Source organism: Lycorma delicatula, chromosome 2 (genome assembly GCF_047948215.1).
Source record: "Lycorma delicatula isolate Av1 chromosome 2, ASM4794821v1, whole genome shotgun sequence".
NCBI classification, from domain to species: Eukaryota; Metazoa; Arthropoda; class Insecta; order Hemiptera; family Fulgoridae; genus Lycorma; species Lycorma delicatula.
Window position 1 is genome coordinate 160,083,131 of NC_134456.1, and position 17,774 is coordinate 160,100,904.

Below are 17,774 nucleotides of genomic sequence, written 5' to 3' on the forward strand. Positions count from 1 at the left end.
CTTTATTCAGCAGTACGGAAGTGTTCTAAAAATACATTTTAATTATTTTTTTCAGATATTCAGTAATGAAATTTTATAAAACAGTGATTACACCTTCATGGAAAACTATTAAATATCTTGTTCGGCTTAGAGCGGTTAAGGAGTATGGAATTAGATGCTACAATCAAGAGATAAAATTATATTACTGATCTATGTAATATACCACTCATCCCCCCTCCCATCGCAAAAGCCGGATCCGCAACTAAACATAAACTCGGCTCCGAGGGATACCATAGCCTCTTAACTACCTCGTCGGGAACAATGTTCCCGCCAGATAGCCGGGACTTGGTATTTTAGGCGTCATGCCTCTAATGAGAATATTTTTGCACTCATTTATTTATACATTTCATACCGCTATAAAATATTACTTAATAACTAATGTACATCGTAGAGTTGTTTCTCGATTTATAGCTTACAATAATTGTGAAAATGTAATTTTAATAAATATATACACATTTAGACACTATAGTACGTATAAAATAACCATTTATTATCAAGATACCGTTTTACAAGAGTACAATTTTTTTTTTAAATTAATTTTACTGATAAATGAACCAAAATACATTTAAAGCCACTTGAAGTAATTTTTACTAGTATTTGAAGTGTTTAATGCCTTTTTTATGATTAGATTATTTTATATTATTTTATTTTTTGATTAAATTTAGCAACATAACTTGGAATATTTTTTCAATTTTATTTTTATTTTAACTATTTTATCATAATTTTCTATATATATATTTTTTTTCATTTCATGGCATTCACAAAGAGAAGTATAAATCTGAAATAATTCTTAATTCTTGATTAAAAATCTTCTTTTGAAACCTCCGTGAAGTTAAAAGTAACTGCAAATCTCCTATGTGTAGTGAAGCATCACTACACCTAGTGATCTTTGAATATAAACAGGAAAATCCTTTTTTTGACCCTAGTGAAGTATGGAAATTCGCAAAACGCGTCAAAATTCCATTCCATGTCGTAAGGAGTTTATGAAAGGAATTAATCATTAAAACAAATAAACAGTTTACTAACCCTTAATTTCCAACAAATTCAAATAATAAAAATTTGAAAGATATGAAACAAGTTTCAATGTTTACGTCTAAACAATTTATATTTGGTAGGATTGTCGGTGTTTAAACAAATTAATTTGTTTAACAAAACTTTTGTTTTCCCTAAACTTATTTTCTATTTTCTAAGAAAAGAATCTTTTGTTTTCTTTTACATGGAATGTAACTGTAAAGAAACTATATGTAGATACTGTAGATCTATTTGATCTATGTTTCATGTAATAAATTACTGTTTTTTTAGAAACCATCCTTTCTTTTCAAATTCTTCGAAACGTTTGATAAGAATTTTTAAATATTTCTCATTTTTTAGGTAAACATCTTCACTACTATTATCATGTATAGTTTTTAATTCTTCTAAGGTCATGTCTTTTATTTCCATAATTTTTTGATCTATTATTATCAAAGGCAATGTAAAAACTGTATTAAAGACAGCGAATATTCCAAGGTTGTCGATAGCTTTTGTTAACTCGGATTTTTTAAGCCTTTTCTCGCTACCAAATATCTGAAGATGTGCATTTAATTTATCTAAATATATGTTTAACAGATCGTCATATTTTTCGACTTTCACTTCTTCTTTTGCGCTTCCATTCATAAAATATACGATATCAATTGCAGGTGTTGCGTATCGACATATCTGAAAATCGATAGGTATAACATGAACCGGTTTATTATTAAGATATTTAAACATCATATTAGTTGTCCAAAAATCACCGTGATTTAATACGTTGAATTCACCTTCTTTAGGTTTACACAGTTCTTGTACAAAATCGAACGAACATTCTCCGATTATTCGTACTGATGGTGCGTATTTCTTCAATTCAAGTCTATTTTCACATTCATTTGCTATTTTACCAATAATACCTTTAATGAAACCGTTTAGAGCTTCTTTCATATCGGAACAGTAAAATTGTTCTTTACCGACCTTTTTTATTAATTCAGGTTCAGTTTCGTTTAATTTTACTGAAGCAGCATGAAATATTGCTAAGCTTGATAAAGCTGCTGCACATTCCTCAAAATTCAGTTGTTTAACTCTATCTGCCATCACGTAACCTTTTACTTTTAAATCTTCTAAAATGATGACATCTTCCTCAGTGGAAAAAAATGATTTAGGCATTATATCCGGCCATTTATCACCCAGCACTGATTTATATTTCGGTATCAATTCATTGTAAATAATGCTCTCTTTTTTGTATATTCCTTTCTCTGATGCAAGCTCATGCAATTCACTTTTGTTCGGTGCTTTAATAATTAAAGATATTGTATGTTGATTTTGATCATTTTTTATTTTGTATATTGCTTGCACTCTGAATATCACGCAGCTGCCGTTGTTACCCTCTGGAACTGGCGTATCTATTTCCATCCTTTCAATTGATAAGATATCTTTTAAATCTTTGTCATGTTGTAAAGCAGTTTTGATGAAATCTTTAGTCAACCAGGTCGGTATATCTCTAGCCATTTTTCTCATATCTGAAACAAGTAAATTACGGATATAAGTGTGGTGCTATACATTATTGAATAAAATCGTTATAATACATTCATTAAATGTAAGTAAGTCATTAAGGTGAGAGGTGAAAAATTCAATTTTACTTTGTACTAGAATAAAACGATAGCAAATGAAATGCGATAGAAAGTGATAAATTGATTTATTTTTTTTGGGAAAGTTGGATGGCTTAAATAAACATAGTTCTGTATAATAACTGGTGTAACAGACTGATATAACTGGTAATAACTTGTATAGCAACAGACTAAGACAAGTGTCTTCTCTGATACCAAACATAGATTTAGTATGCATCAGATTTAGTTCATCAAAATATTTGTTTGTATGATTTCTCTTATTGAAGCGCAAATTTTGTAGGAGAAAGCTGAAAATTAGCTGGGTTGATAGAGCACAGAATGATGATTTCATAGCCAACTACAGAAGATTGAGTTTTTCACAAGTTTTTGTTAAAAGTAGAATTAGGATGAACATTTTGTATTAAAACATTCGGAATAAAAATAATAATGAAAATGATTAGGATATATGAAAACGTTAATTAAATACGTTATACATAAGAATTTAATTAAGCTTTAGAAGCTTGACTAAAATAGAAAGTTTTGGGAAAGAGCAATTTATCAGTCCAGTAGTTATTTCTAGAAGCGGCGTAGAACTTGTCTGTACAGAAAATGTGAAAAATAACTCAATACTCGTATATCTGATATCTGCTGATAACAGTTCTATTGTAATGTATTTTGCAATATTTTTTTTGTCTAAGCAATACATATTTGGCCGCTTTATAAAAACAAGAAAAAATAGAGGTAATAATATTGTATTCGCACTTACATTCAAATTACGTTTATTTTTTTAATAAGTTTAGTCATTTTCTTTTCATTTATTAGTTAGTTTGAAAAAATAATGTTTTTTGCAATCACTAGTATTTAGGTTAAAAGCAAAAGTAATTTAGGTTAAATAACCTAAAGTAATTTAGGGAAATAACAGGCTCCACCCAATCGGTAATTAAAAGTAAACCGTCTATTTTGTTTTTTATTTACCATTACAGTTGTGGTGATCTGAAGAGAATCATTCGTCTTTCCCGAAAACGGAATATATTCATTTCCAACAATAAAGAACCGCATTCCAGAAAATGAAAACCAATTAGAATATCCTCCTAAGGCGTAGACGGCTCCGGCAACGCCGTATTTAGTATACGCCCTAATTTAGTATCCGCACGGAATCTCTTAAAATTACTTCAATATTTTGTAACAATTTTATATAAAAATTTTAAAAGCTTAAAATTAGATTATTTTGTAAAATTAGGTCATTCTACAATTTTTTTTTTTTGTTTTATAGTAAACCGTTAGTTTTCATGTGCTAAGTATAATTTTATTTGATAGTTTGAAGTAAAACTGTAAAAGAATGTTTAATTTGATCTATTATGATTATATACACATCTTGCTTCTTCATCGGGTCACTAAACTAGAAAATTTAAACACGAGTTCTTTGTAAATCAATTTCATTATAGTTTAAAATTTGTTTATTAAACGATTTTTATTTAATTTCACTCGAAATTTATTACTTCTACCAAAAAGTCCTTCACGAATGAAAACAACCGTTTTCAAGAAAACATAGGAATATGTTTGAACATATGATGAACACTAACGAAATGTTAGTGTTCATAAAATTAAGAAAAAAGTGCAAAGAAACTACGTGGAACGATTACTGTTGAGGTGAGCTTACGTGGTATGGATTGGAGAAGTATGTATTTTATCCCTAAGTTTTCAACTAATTTATTAATTTCTATGAAAGATTACTCTGAATAACAGAATGATATCATTATATTATAACACTCCTCTTTAGACAAAATGATGAGATAAAAAAGAATATCTTTTTCAAGACGTCTTTATAGTCAATATAATTTTTTATTTAAACAATTTTTATTCAGTCTACCTACAGATAGATCATAATTGGAACATAAGAAAAATAATCGAAATCGGATTGTTTTAGAATAGTAAAGGTAAAGCCTTCATAAAAAAAAAAATGATTGACGAACTGCGCTCTCGTATTTTGAAACTGGTTAAAACATAAATTCACCTCTAAAACCTTCTACTATCTGTTAAATATTTTTATCATTTCTCCCTAAATTATTTATTTTCATGTCATATCACAAGGATAAGGAATAAACCTTACTTTCTCCTGCTTAGCTTTCGGGAATTACCGTTCAGGTATTACTTCAGAAGATAAAATATATGAGTGTAAATGAAGTGTAGTCTTATACAGTCTAAGTTCGAACGTTTGTAAGATGTGTGGTTAATTGAAACCCAACCACCAAAGAACACCGGTATCCACGATCTAGTATTCAAATCCGTATAAAAGTATCCGTATTCAAGTCCTAATAAAGGCACTTGCCTTTACTAGAACTTGAACGCTGGAACTCTCGACTACCAAATCAGCTGGTTTGAAGGAGTAAATCTAAAAGTATTTTACTTACAGTAAAATAAATTCTTTAAATACAGTACCATAAATAAATTAATCTACTGTTATTTTAACTAAATCTTAGGAAATAAATTCATTTCATAAGAAATTTATGTTTTTTTTATTGATTTTACTAATCAATCCAGATTGTTTGAATGTATTTAGTATTTAATTCTTATCACAAATGTAGTTTTCAAATTACATGTTACGGCCAGGTGTTTTATTTTAAGCTGTATATAAATCTTTCGTAAGTTAGAAACTTCAATTCCAACAGTTTTATCAAACATTAACTACATTCAATAAATTAAATTATCAGTAAATTAAAAAAAAAAAATATTCTAACTAATTTCAGATTCATAGTAGAATAAACAATAAAAATTTATTCAAAAGTAATCGTTAAATAAATCGTAACCAATTTTTTAAGATAATTCTGACTCCACTCTTTCATGTAACCAAGTGTAATCCCTTTCTTGTCTACTTTGTCTACTTTTTTTGTCTACTTTCCGGAACCACCATAAGGTTCCATACATAATACCTTATGTATGAAATACCTTAAGATAAATACGTTAAATATGTATGAATGTAAATGAAGTGTAGTCTTGTATAGTCTCAGATCGACCATTTCTAAGATGTATGATTAATTGAAACCCAACCACCAAAGAACACCGGTATCCACGATCTAGTATTCAAATCCCTGTAAAAGTAATTGCCTTTACTAGGATTTAAACCTCATAATTCTCAACTTCTAAATCAGCTGATTTTCGATGACGAGTTCACCACTAGATCAACCCATTTGGTTAAACAAATGTAATCCCGCTCGTAGGATATGTAACATTCGCTTTTTTATTTTTCTCTCTCATTTTTTATTTATAAAGATCACACAACCTCCACTTTTTCACACATTCTCTCTTTCTCTCTCTCATTCTCTCTGCATATATATATATATATATAAAATACACAACACACACAATCAAAATCAATATATATATATTTATATATAAATATAGAAGTGGAGATACGTAGTATAATGGACATTATTAAAAGCTTTCATTGCTCCCAACCCTCGCTGCAGAAAAGCGCAATTAAGATTATGTAATCTTTCAAGCAAATAAGGTTAATTTCAAAAGTATACTAATATTAAGTTGCCCACAAACTGTTGCCCAGTAAACCAATATTAATATATAATTATACTTTAGTTTTGGATTCTACATGAAATATGCTGTATCTGTGAAAGCGAGCATCTTTCTCTAAATTTATCTATTTTATTGTAATAAAACAACAGAACACATGGGCGTAAATTTCATAAAATGCAATTTAATTTTTTTAGAATTATGAAATAATTTTTTAAGCGTTTATTGCGACGTATGAATAGTGAATTTATTTATTCTTCAATTAAACTTTGGAGATAAAAACAAAAAAAAGATCCATAAGTACTACGTATAAGTACAGACCATAATAATAAGTATCTCATCATAAGAAGTACTGTTATACAATTTTCTTAGAATGTTTACTGGGGCAAATTAATAAAATTTTATTTATTCTAAAAAAAAAATAATCAATTCATATTATTTAACTGAAAAAGATACCTTATTGATTAAAAAAATCTAAAAAAATAAAAATATATTAGAAAATAGACCGTGGTTAAATATTTTGGCTGAATGCGAACGAATTTAGCATGAAAAAGTATCCATCGTCCCCTTATCTTCTCCACAATGGTCTATAATACCAATTATAAATAATTTAGTGGTAAATAAATGAATTCTAAATTATCTTTTCCATTTAGCACATTTTATTTAGAAGTTTATCTTTAAAACTTATTCTTTTAAATACCATTCCCATCGTAACGAATTCTATTTTAGTTTTCTGTGTGCATTTTCTCAGTAGCATTAAAAAAAACGAACAAAACATTACATGAAACATACAAAAAACCAAATTAAAAAGAATTTTGACTAAACCAATAAAATCTTTCTGCTGTGACGACAATCATCTCGACCTGACGTCTTTTAGGGGGGAGAAGACCATAGTCCCGGTGGGAGATCCCCTTGGGGACTCCCGATTTGAGGTATAAGGCACTCAAAAAACCGAGACCCGGCCTCTGGGATGGGATGAAGGTTACGGCATTGGTGGATCTGAGGTCTCTACGCTGGGGGTTAGAGGCAGGCGTAAAGTAAAAGATCCAACCGGCGGGCCGACCTGCCTTGCTGGATGTTCAGGTGGCGAGCGGGAAGGCCACTTAAAGGACACTTTCTTAGACTGCGTTATACTTAACTGTTGGTCCGGCTCAGTGGAGGGGGTATAAAAAGATAAACAAAAAAAAAAAACAAAACAATTTTTGTCTAAACCAAATTCATATTTAGTACTGGAAAAATAATCGGTAAACTGAAAACCAGTGTTTCTAAATAAACGTTCAACTAGGAAATTTTTAGGAAAAATGATTAGTCATCAGGTAGTAATTAGAGCATTTTTTTTTTTTTTTGTGAATTTCACATGGAAATAAATTCGGCTTGGTTAAAAAATTAAATAATAACCGAAAATTTCTCTACTTCCCTTTCACTATTTTTAAGAAAAATTTCGGGAATAAATGAAATTATGCAAGCGGAATTGAAAAGCGATTTTGAACCAAAATAAGATTACTCACTGATTCTTTAGTAATAGTAAGTTTTAAGTTATTAACAAAGAAAAAGGACGATTAGTAAATCATTAATTATTTGATTAATACTTACAGTTTTAATTCAAAAATTCAGTAATGTAATGAAGCAGTATGATAGGTTGTTATCTTTATGTTACTATGCGTTAAGTGATTTAATATTTTTCTCGTCAGTATTTATATATAAAAACGCTTTTTCTTATTATTCTCCTACTTGAAAGTAATGTTCAATTGTATTAGAATCTATTATATTTTACACACTTTATCGCCTTTTTTTGGAAGTTATTGAACCACGACTGTTCTAAGAATTAACAGAAAACTTTACATAATACTGAAAATATATGACGTTACTCGATGAAAAATAAAATAAATTTCGTTTCTAGTAAATCGTAATCATATCGTTTTTATTTGTATAAATTAAAAAAGATAAATATAACCATATGTAATATTACTGATAAAATAGAATTAGCGGTTTTATGATTAAATTCAGATTTCGCTGTAAAATATTCTTCAATTTCATAATAAGAGTAAATCAACTAAGAAGATGTGTGTGTGTGTGTGTGTGTGTGTGTGTGTGTGTGTGTGTGTGTGTGTGTGTGTGTGTGTGTGTGTGTGTGTGTGTGTGTGTGTATTGTACTACTTGAACTAAACGTTCTACTCTTTAATTCATGGAATGTATAAAAAGTAAAGCACTTCTAAAAATCTGTTCTTTATCTATATTATTATTAGAGAACTACTTACATAAATGTTGATGGCCGATATAGTTATATATAAATTTAAGAAATTATTGAATACGAATCTCGAAGAATAATCATTTTTTTTTAACAAATATTTTACACTAACGAGGAAGTCTCATTCAATCCCATTTTGAATATTATAAAATAGAGACAATATAATTCAATTAAAATAAAATTCATATTTCCAACACTTACTTTTCCCTGTAAGAGTAAATTAATGATCAAAACACTATTTCTAAAATAAATTTTCGTGGTGTTCCCTTCCCACAAATCACTCTAACTCTATTTTATGCCACTTATCCATCAATATTGCTTGATAAATTAATATATGTGAAATTAGTAAACATCATTCCAAGAAAAGTCTTTATTCTTGGTTCATCAAACTACCTGATTTGAATGTCCGTGATCAAGAAGGCGACAAATCTCTAAATTTGTTGGAGGGCTCTCTTAAAGCTTTTTAATCTTCCTTGATTAATGTAGGGAAAAAGCTGTATTTTCAAACTGTGTACTTTCTTATTGGGGAAATAAAAACTATGTTATTGAAGTTGCTGAAGTTTCATTCGCTTCCCTTTGCACTGTGACTTCTTCGATTAACAAAAACTGAAATATTACTATATCGACGCCGTTCTATTTCAAAAGATTGTTCGATATTTCTGGCTATTAAACAAATTGTAATTTAAATGTTTAGAGTCCTATCATATTTACCATGAAACTGCATCCATATGAACCGTTTCAATTAAAAAATTAAAAATTATATATGTTAACTGTTCATTTTAATAATCTATTTACTTTTGGGAACAAACATATATTTTTTTTTGTGCAACAATCAGAATATTAAGTCCAATTTGTCCAGTAGAAAGTCGCTTGACAAGCAGCACATGATAAGGGCTTCTTAAGGAACTCCCATAATAAGCAAATCAATATAATGGACTTATTGGTAACTACCAATAATCTTAAGTCCATTAGAAAAAATATTTCTGCCAACACTTCATAGTCTACAAAAACAAATCATTAATAAATGAAAAATAAAAATGAAGATAAGACTGTCATGCAGTAACCCCTAAGTCAAGCACATGGAGATGTTTCAACTTTCAGACGTCCCTGCTGTTATCAAGCAGATAGATTGCTAAGTGGTTAATGTGTTTTTCAAATCATTGCTGGTACTTAACACTGCACTGTTTGATAACCTCACGAACCATCAGAAGCTTTAGGTATTCGTGAATTTAATCAGTCCGTGTGAACCATGGCGCATGTGCAGTTGCTCTTGTTAATTTGTTTTGGAAGAGTTGTATGATATCTATGTTACAATTACTTGCTTTTCCCCACAATTAAAATATTAGTGATATTTGAAGTTAGGGGTAGCTTCATTTACCGTTGGGGGATTCTCTTAATATGGTTTTCTTTAAGATCCACACCATAAGTCCAGATTGGTCATAGGATAACCTTATAAACCAGTATTTTATTGGACAACATGTGGCATGAATTTCTCCGTATCATACAATGCAGTTCCCATACTTTGCGATTACTTGTTTTCTTTTCATCCTCACATGACAACACTTCCAGGTCAACCACCGATCTAGGTTAAATCCTAGGCACTGCACACTTTGTTTGTGGGATAAAAACACCATCCAAGTACACACTGGGACAGTTATTCTTTTGCATGGTGAATGTAACATGCTTTGATTAATTCTGATTAACTTTAATCCTCCATTTTTTCCGCCATGCGCAGACAAGGTCTAATGCCATTTGCAGCTGCTGCGAGGCTTCAAAACAGGCTTGCTGTTTTGGTTAACAGCAAGCCTTGCAGTGTCAAGGTAGAAAGGATAGCTAAGATGCTTGATTACTCAGATACTTGCAATAATGTTTTTAATGACAAAATTTCTCTGGATTATTGCATGGAACATCATTAATGGCAATTTCTGGGAATTTTGATTTCCACATGTGTGGTTAATTGATCAATTAACTGATCAAATACTGTCAGTGTTTGGTGTGGAATCATAAGCTGTACATTAATCGGATCGCATTTTTTCTATGGAAATTTGAACGGAGAAAACATACGCAAATTTTCTAAAAAATCAGTTCCTTTACCGCTTGATGAATTACCCTTGAAGAAGAAAAGAACGATGTGGTTTCATCATGATGGCTGCCCTGCACATTATTCAGTTATCACCAGAGTAATCTTGGACCGCGAATACAATGATCGTTGGATTGGTCGAACTGGTCCAGTTCATTGGCCTGCTCGTTCCCCCAACATTACACCAGTAAGACTATTTTTTATGGGGTTACCTTAAAGAAAGGGTTTACCTAGAAGTACTTATACCTAAATGGTTATTTCAAGGTCAACTTAATTTAAAAAGTAAGTTGACCTTGAAATGACTTTTATTTGACCTTATCAGGGACAACATAGTTGTGAACGTGTTTACTCCTTGAAATTGGAAAACTTTAATAGGAAACGTTTTTTCCTAATATGTGTAGTTTTTGAGATACAGATGCGTCTCAATTTAAATCAACCATCTCATTTGGTATAGGTAGACATTTTACTACAAAAATTATATAATTTAAAAGGAAAGTAAATCAACCATTTAAATACAATATTGAAGTCTTGTTCTTAGACATGTTCAAATTGAAATCGAAAGATTTATTATTACCACATGATTCACATAGGTAAGATCTTAATATTTTTTGAAAATAAAAGTAGAGAAATATTTATAGTTGAGATATTGTAAAATTAAACAACTTTTATTTAAAGAAAAGAATATTAATTAATGACAAAAATTACTAATTGCAGTAACTAAATTAAATAAGATAATTTATTACATTTTGGTAATAATTTTATTATGTATGTGATATATTTTTATTTGCAAAGATACCTGAATTTTGTAATATTTCTTGAGGAAATATATTGCTCTTTTCCTTTAACTGAGAAACTGAATTACTGAAGCTTTCCTCTGGGTTTTTGCCATGTTTTTCTTAACAAGGAAACAAATTTATTTTGTAACCGAGTTATAAATTAGTATTTTACAAAAACCCAAACACAATTTTTCTTTAATTTTCAAAAATAAGAATATATTTTTTATTGTTTATTAATAATTAACATATAATACTTATTGCTACAAATTTTTGCTAAAATATTCTTGAAATTGCCAACTTTTATACATAAAATTTCTTGTTTTATTCTCTACTTTGTATTCAAGAGTGAGATTTTTTGCATTTTTGTAAATTTCACTTGAGAAAAGTTGTTTATTTTTGGAAGCATCACAATTTTGTTTACTGTATGCACCTGCTTTATTTCTTTTTCTGTTTTATTTCATTGCTGTGTTTTGAACATGTCCTTTATCATTAAAACTAAAAAACTGAACCTTTATCCCCACAAACTAAGCTTAATTGTCAGTCTTTTAAATGTCAGTTTAAAATAGTAATGTGAACAATAATGTAATTATAATATAAGTACATTTTTCATATATGGTTTTACTATGTCATTTGTAAGTCATTATTTTGGAGTAATAGACTAAACCCTAGGCAAGATTATGATTAAAGGTTTAAATCATAATCAAAATAATGTAATGTTTTAACTGGTTCAGCTGATCTTGACTAAACTGTGTAGAAATTTAAGAAAAGGGCTAATTTAGTTCATCCTTAATATGTTGTACTGATATTGTGTAAAGATGTAACATAATATGATAAAAATTAAATATAAATCTTTGAAAGATTTTGTATGAGAAATAGCATTATACAGCGGTGAAGCGCATACATTAAGACACCTTGATAAACTAAAATTAAGGCTTTGAAAAATGTGGTTTAGAAGAAAAATCTTGAAAATTGTGGGCGGTGATTAAGAATGAAATGATGTGGTTTTAAAATAAATTTCAGCAGTACAAGGTTTGCTACAGACCTTGTAAAATAAAGGCAGGGCTGGAAGACCATATAATTAACAAATAAAAAGGAATGGAAAGGCGACATCAAACTTTAAACCAAATGTTTAAAAATATATTACTGCAAAAATATAATCAACACAATTTCCTCTGATCATTATTTAAATAGATAGGTTATTTACAACCTGAAATTTTGAAAAATATTGATTGTGTGTTCATACAAAATCAGTAAATATTCGTTCCACCTGAAGTGGTTAAAGGATAGAGAATTAGGTGTACTGCAAAAAAGTGATAGAAGGATATTACTGGGCTACCTAATAAAAAATATATTTTATTTATTATAACATTATTTATTTATTTATTTCATAACATTTATTAATCTGCATTTAATTTATTGTAGTATGTTACTTAATGCTAAGTGTACAGAAGTAGAGCTACTATCTCTTATTTCATACTGATGTAAAATTATCTTATCACAAACACACCCAGAGACAAGTACAAAACACTTAAATTCATTTTCGTTTTCAAATATATTCATTTTATTTATTTTCTTTCTTTAATAATTCTTTTTAACAAAAGAGTGAGAATAAAACTCAAAATATTTTGCATTAATTAATGTAAAAGAAAAATAAAACAGACTAAAAAGAAAAGTCGTAAGATTATAGAAACTGATTTCGTAAACTTAAAAAGTTGTTCTTTTCCATTTATTTACATTTTATTTTCAAATTCTGCTTCAATTTAAACGTGATTGTTGATCTTCGAGCGGAATGGTTGAGTCTCAGAATTTTAATTGGAGATCCCATTTTAAATTCCGTTCAGGCATTATCTATTGCATTTGATGTAGAAATTCCATTCCACATCATCAAACAGATATTTCAAATTTATCTAGTGGAATAATTATACAAATACCTGCCAAAAATTTACTACCTCTTAAATCACAGCGGAATTGAAATAGTTCGAAATTTGAAAAATATGAAAGAAAGCAGTCCAAAACAACGAAAGGGCTAGAAATAAACATCAAAATAGCAAATGTATATACAGATATCATGCGTTTATTTAATGGGAGATTTTTGTAAAAAAATTTCAGAAATGAATGAGATTGCCTAGGTTAATAGAAAATGAGATAATCTTGGTTTATGTAGAAATAAATCTCATCTATTGCTCTTAATTATTTAAAATAATTAAGATTCAAATTTTTAATAATGAAAAAGAATTGTTAATGTAACATTAATTGTATAATTAATACTTACACTTTAAGTAGAAATATTTAGTAATATAATAAAGTACGAGGGTAAGTCAATTATTATCCGCAAAATAGTTATATATTTGATTGCAGTACAAATAGGAAACTTACATGTACATCATTTTTCAACATAGTCCCCTTGCATTTCAACGCACTTGGTCCATCGTTGCACAGGCTTTCTGATGCCCTCATAAAAGAAGGTTATCGGTTGTGCTGCGAGCCAGGAATGCACCGCTTCTTTCACCGTTTCGTCCGAGGTAAATCGACGGCCCTTTTATGCCTCTTTGAGTAGACCAAACAAGTGGTAGTCAGAAGATCAGGACTATACGGAGGTTGAGTTAGTTTAGTTTGTTTACTATACGTAAAGTTGAGTTTCTGGAGTGTTTCAGCAGTGTGGGCAGCAGTATGTGGACGGGCATTGTTGCGCAACAACACAACACCTTTCGACAGCAGTCCTCGGCGTTTGCTTCGAATTGCAGGCTTCATCTCGGCAATAAGCATCTCACAGTAACGCGCACTGTTTATTGTCGTGCCCCTTTCCGCATAATGTTCCAGTACCGGGCCTTGTGAGTCCCAAAAAACCGTAAGGATCAGTTTTCCTGCGGATGGTTGGGTTTTTTTTTTTGTAGGGCGAATTTGGATGTTTCCATTCCACACTCAGCAGTTTACTCTCCGATGGATGATGGTTCTAATGATGGATCCATGTTTCGTCATCACTAATGATTCTATCTAAGAAGATGTCCCGTTCGTTACCATAGCGATCCAAATGTTTTTGAGCAGATGTCTAAGCGCGTTTGTTTATGCAACTGTGTGAGTTGTTCTGGGACTCATCTTGCACACACTTTATGAAACCCAAGTCTGTTGAGGATGATTTCGTAAGCAGAACTGTGATTAATTTGCAGACGATGTGCCACTTCATTAATAGTTACTCGTCTGTCTAAGAAAACCATGTCACGTGCACGCTCAATGTTTCCCTCATTTGTGGCGGTAAACGATTGTCCGGCTCCTTCGTCTTTCGTAACACTTGTGCTACCATTTTTGAATTTTTCAATCCATTCGTAGACACTCCGTTGCGGCAATACACTGTTCTGGTACTGCACCGAAAGTCTTCGATGAATTTCGACCCCTGATACACCTTCCGACCCCAAAAAGCGGATCGCTGAACGTTGCTCTTCTTTGGTGTAAACAGACAGCGCAGCATCCATGGTTAACGGCTGGGCAGCGATAATGGAACTAACCAAGCAGCATCAAACCTGCACAGACATTACAACAATTAGACCACGCATGTGTCATCTACGCAACACTACAGTACTACCAACATAAAAAAAAATATAACTAAATTGCAGATAATAATTGACTTGCCCTCGTAGACATCTGTGTTATTAATCTTTAATTTACGTTATTTCGTATTAAATGATTTAATATTTTTGTTGTCAGTATTTACATATATTTAACGTAGCACTTGGCTTATCATTTTTTATTTTCTTTGTCAAGGTGAAGGTAACGTAAATCTATGTGAGAATTTATAATTTTTTCCTACTCTAACCGCATTTTTTAAATGATATTCTAACTATTATTGTTTTTAAATATTAAAAGAACACTTTAAAAAGCAGTTAAAATATTATTTATATAAATATGTCGCTTTTAGTAAATCGTACTCATAGCTTTTTTTTTTAATATATTAACAAAAATAAAATTAATAATATGTAGTAATGATTATAGAATAAAAGACTAAGTTTCTGATTCAACTCAAATTTCATTATAATAAATTAATCGTTTATTACATGACAACAAAATCAACAAAGCTATTTACATGATGTGCAACTTAGACTAAATTTGAGTTTATGTTTAAACAGTTCTATAAATCTATCTTTTGTTGTGTATGTAAAATTTAACAGATAAAAAGATTTCCTTGCAAGACTGTATAATGAAACTTCTTCTTTTTCATTCGTTTTTATATGTGTAAATCACATTACACCAAATTATATAAGTACAAAATCTATTTAAATAAAAATGTTAAGCTTAAAAAATTAAGCTTGATTTTTCTTAATGGATAAATTAAACAAAATTATATCGAAATTGTTTAGCCATTTTTGCTTCCACTTAACTCTAGTTTCTCCAGTGAACAGAAGTTAGAATATTGCGGTACCAAGATCGTTCTTTTAAAAAGAAAATTCTAAACATGTTAAATGCAATCACCATTCCTATAATGATGCAGAAACTTTTATTTTCAGATGATATAATTATTACTGCCACAGTGTATTTAGGCAATTCGTTAAAAAAAATAAACTACTCCTAATTCTATAGAATCCAGATCAGGGAAGAAGTGATCAGTGATAAGGAAAAAGGACAAAGAGAAAGACAATTGACTTAAAAAAAAACCACAAAACGAAAAAAATATTGGGAAACAAAGCAATTTTCCTCAGTCCTCTTGACCTCATCACTGTTCTTCATTTCTAAATATCAAAATATAAAACAAGATTGTTTTTCTTTTTTGAAGACGTGACGGTATTGCCAATTTACATGGAACAAAAAAAACTGATAAATTTGAACTTTCTTTTCGATAATTTTTATTACAAACCACAAGTGAATTTTTAATGGAATTATAAAAAATAACTATTCCCAGTACCTATAAAACACTCCCAAAAATAAGGATAATAGCGCAAAAAAAAGTTCTAAAAATCTAATTTCAAAAGATTATTTATGAAAACTTCCGGAAAGTGTATTTCAGTAAACCCGGTGAGTTTTTTGGCTTAGTTTGGTGAAATTAATTAAGTTCACTGTAACTCTGTATAAATTCTAACTTTGGATATTTGTACTTTTAAGTTTCCTAAGAAATGCTATAAAATTAATATAATACATTAAAAGTCTAAGATAAATTAAAAGTAATGAAAGTAATAATAATAACACACACACGCACACACACACACACACACACACACACACACACACACACACACACACACACACACACACACACACACACAAACACGCGCACGCGCCCACGCACGCACGTACACGCACACACACACACGCAGGCACACACATACAGACACACTTTTATAATTGATTAAAGTGCGTGTATAATTGATACACGCATAATAATTGATAAAGCCACCAATTTCCACCGACCTTGTGACCATAGCTGTTGATGTCCGCTCTTTAATAATAATAAAACTAAAATAAATAGTTAAAATAATCTGAAAAAAGAAATCTACCTACATGGCAGTGATAATTCATGAAGTAGCATTTGATAATATAAAAATTATCTTTAAACTTTTGTGTTTTATTGTTTATACTATTTTTGATTTAAAGGTTAAAAAAATGTGTCTGAAATATGGGAATTTTTTTTTTAATTTCAACAATTTGTACGAAAACCAGGAATATCTATAACAAGTGTAGAAAATGAGGTAAAGGAAGCTGAATTACAAAGCTGAAAGACAATATTACTACCTTTCTTCTTTGATTTTTAGTACATATATAAAAGAAATAATGCAGAAACTAAAAGAAAAAAAATGTAAAGTTGAGTAGAAAAGGTAGGGAACAGATTAGAGTAGGAATAGATTAGATACATTAATGAAATTGTTATTTTGGCTCAAAAAAAGGATGAGTTAAAAATAATAAATGATATGAATTAATTTCTGGCAGATATATTAATGTGAAAATAAATTAGAGTAAAAAAAAGTTGTAACGAAATGTAACAGAAAGAATTATAATGAGAGGTTAAATATTATACTAAGGTAACAAAAGATATTTAAAAGAAATTACTAAAGAATAATAAAAACTTTAAAATTGGTAACAAAGTTTATATTGAAAATAAAAACGACCTTCTTGAGGGTGAATAATTTCTTCTGAATTATGAACCTGAAAAGAAAAAAAACACAGATTTTCTTTTAATGTAAAAACACAATAACTACCTTTAATTTTTATGGATATGTGTTGTAAATTTTAGTAAGTCATAAATGAGGAGCATCTGGAATTCATGTAGTTAAACTGACATGGAACAAAATATTTTAATGTGTGCAAGTAAATTTGTTATTTTTACAAATACTTTCGAATAATTAATTATAATTGTTGCCAGAAGCAGTCACTAAACATAAGTTATACAACAATTTTTAACAAGGTAAGATGTTTTAAAAAGATAATAACAGATACGCTCGCCTTTAAAAATCGCTTAATTTTGTAAAGAAGCTATACAAATTGAAATTTCAGAGAACTAATATAAA

At 29.6% G+C, this 17,774-nt stretch overlaps 1 protein-coding gene across 1 annotated transcript; it reads right to left on the minus strand.

Moving 5' to 3' along the window:
• Positions 1-505: 505 nt before the first annotated feature.
• Positions 506-7,966, minus strand: LOC142319373 (uncharacterized). Its single transcript, XM_075356587.1, has 2 exons — positions 7,773-7,966; positions 506-2,567 (listed from the first exon to the last, which is right to left on the minus strand). The coding sequence occupies exon 2, from the start codon at positions 2,563-2,565 to the stop codon at positions 1,327-1,329; it is 1,239 nt and encodes a 412-aa protein (XP_075212702.1). The 5' UTR covers positions 2,566-2,567; positions 7,773-7,966; the 3' UTR covers positions 506-1,326.
• Positions 7,967-17,774: the final 9,808 nt, after the last annotated feature.

What these genes read in the sequence shown, in the direction of transcription:
- LOC142319373 (XM_075356587.1), bottom strand. Translation starts at nt 2,565, where the DNA reads ATGAGAAAAATGGCTAGAGATATACCGACCTGGTTGACTAAAGATTTC.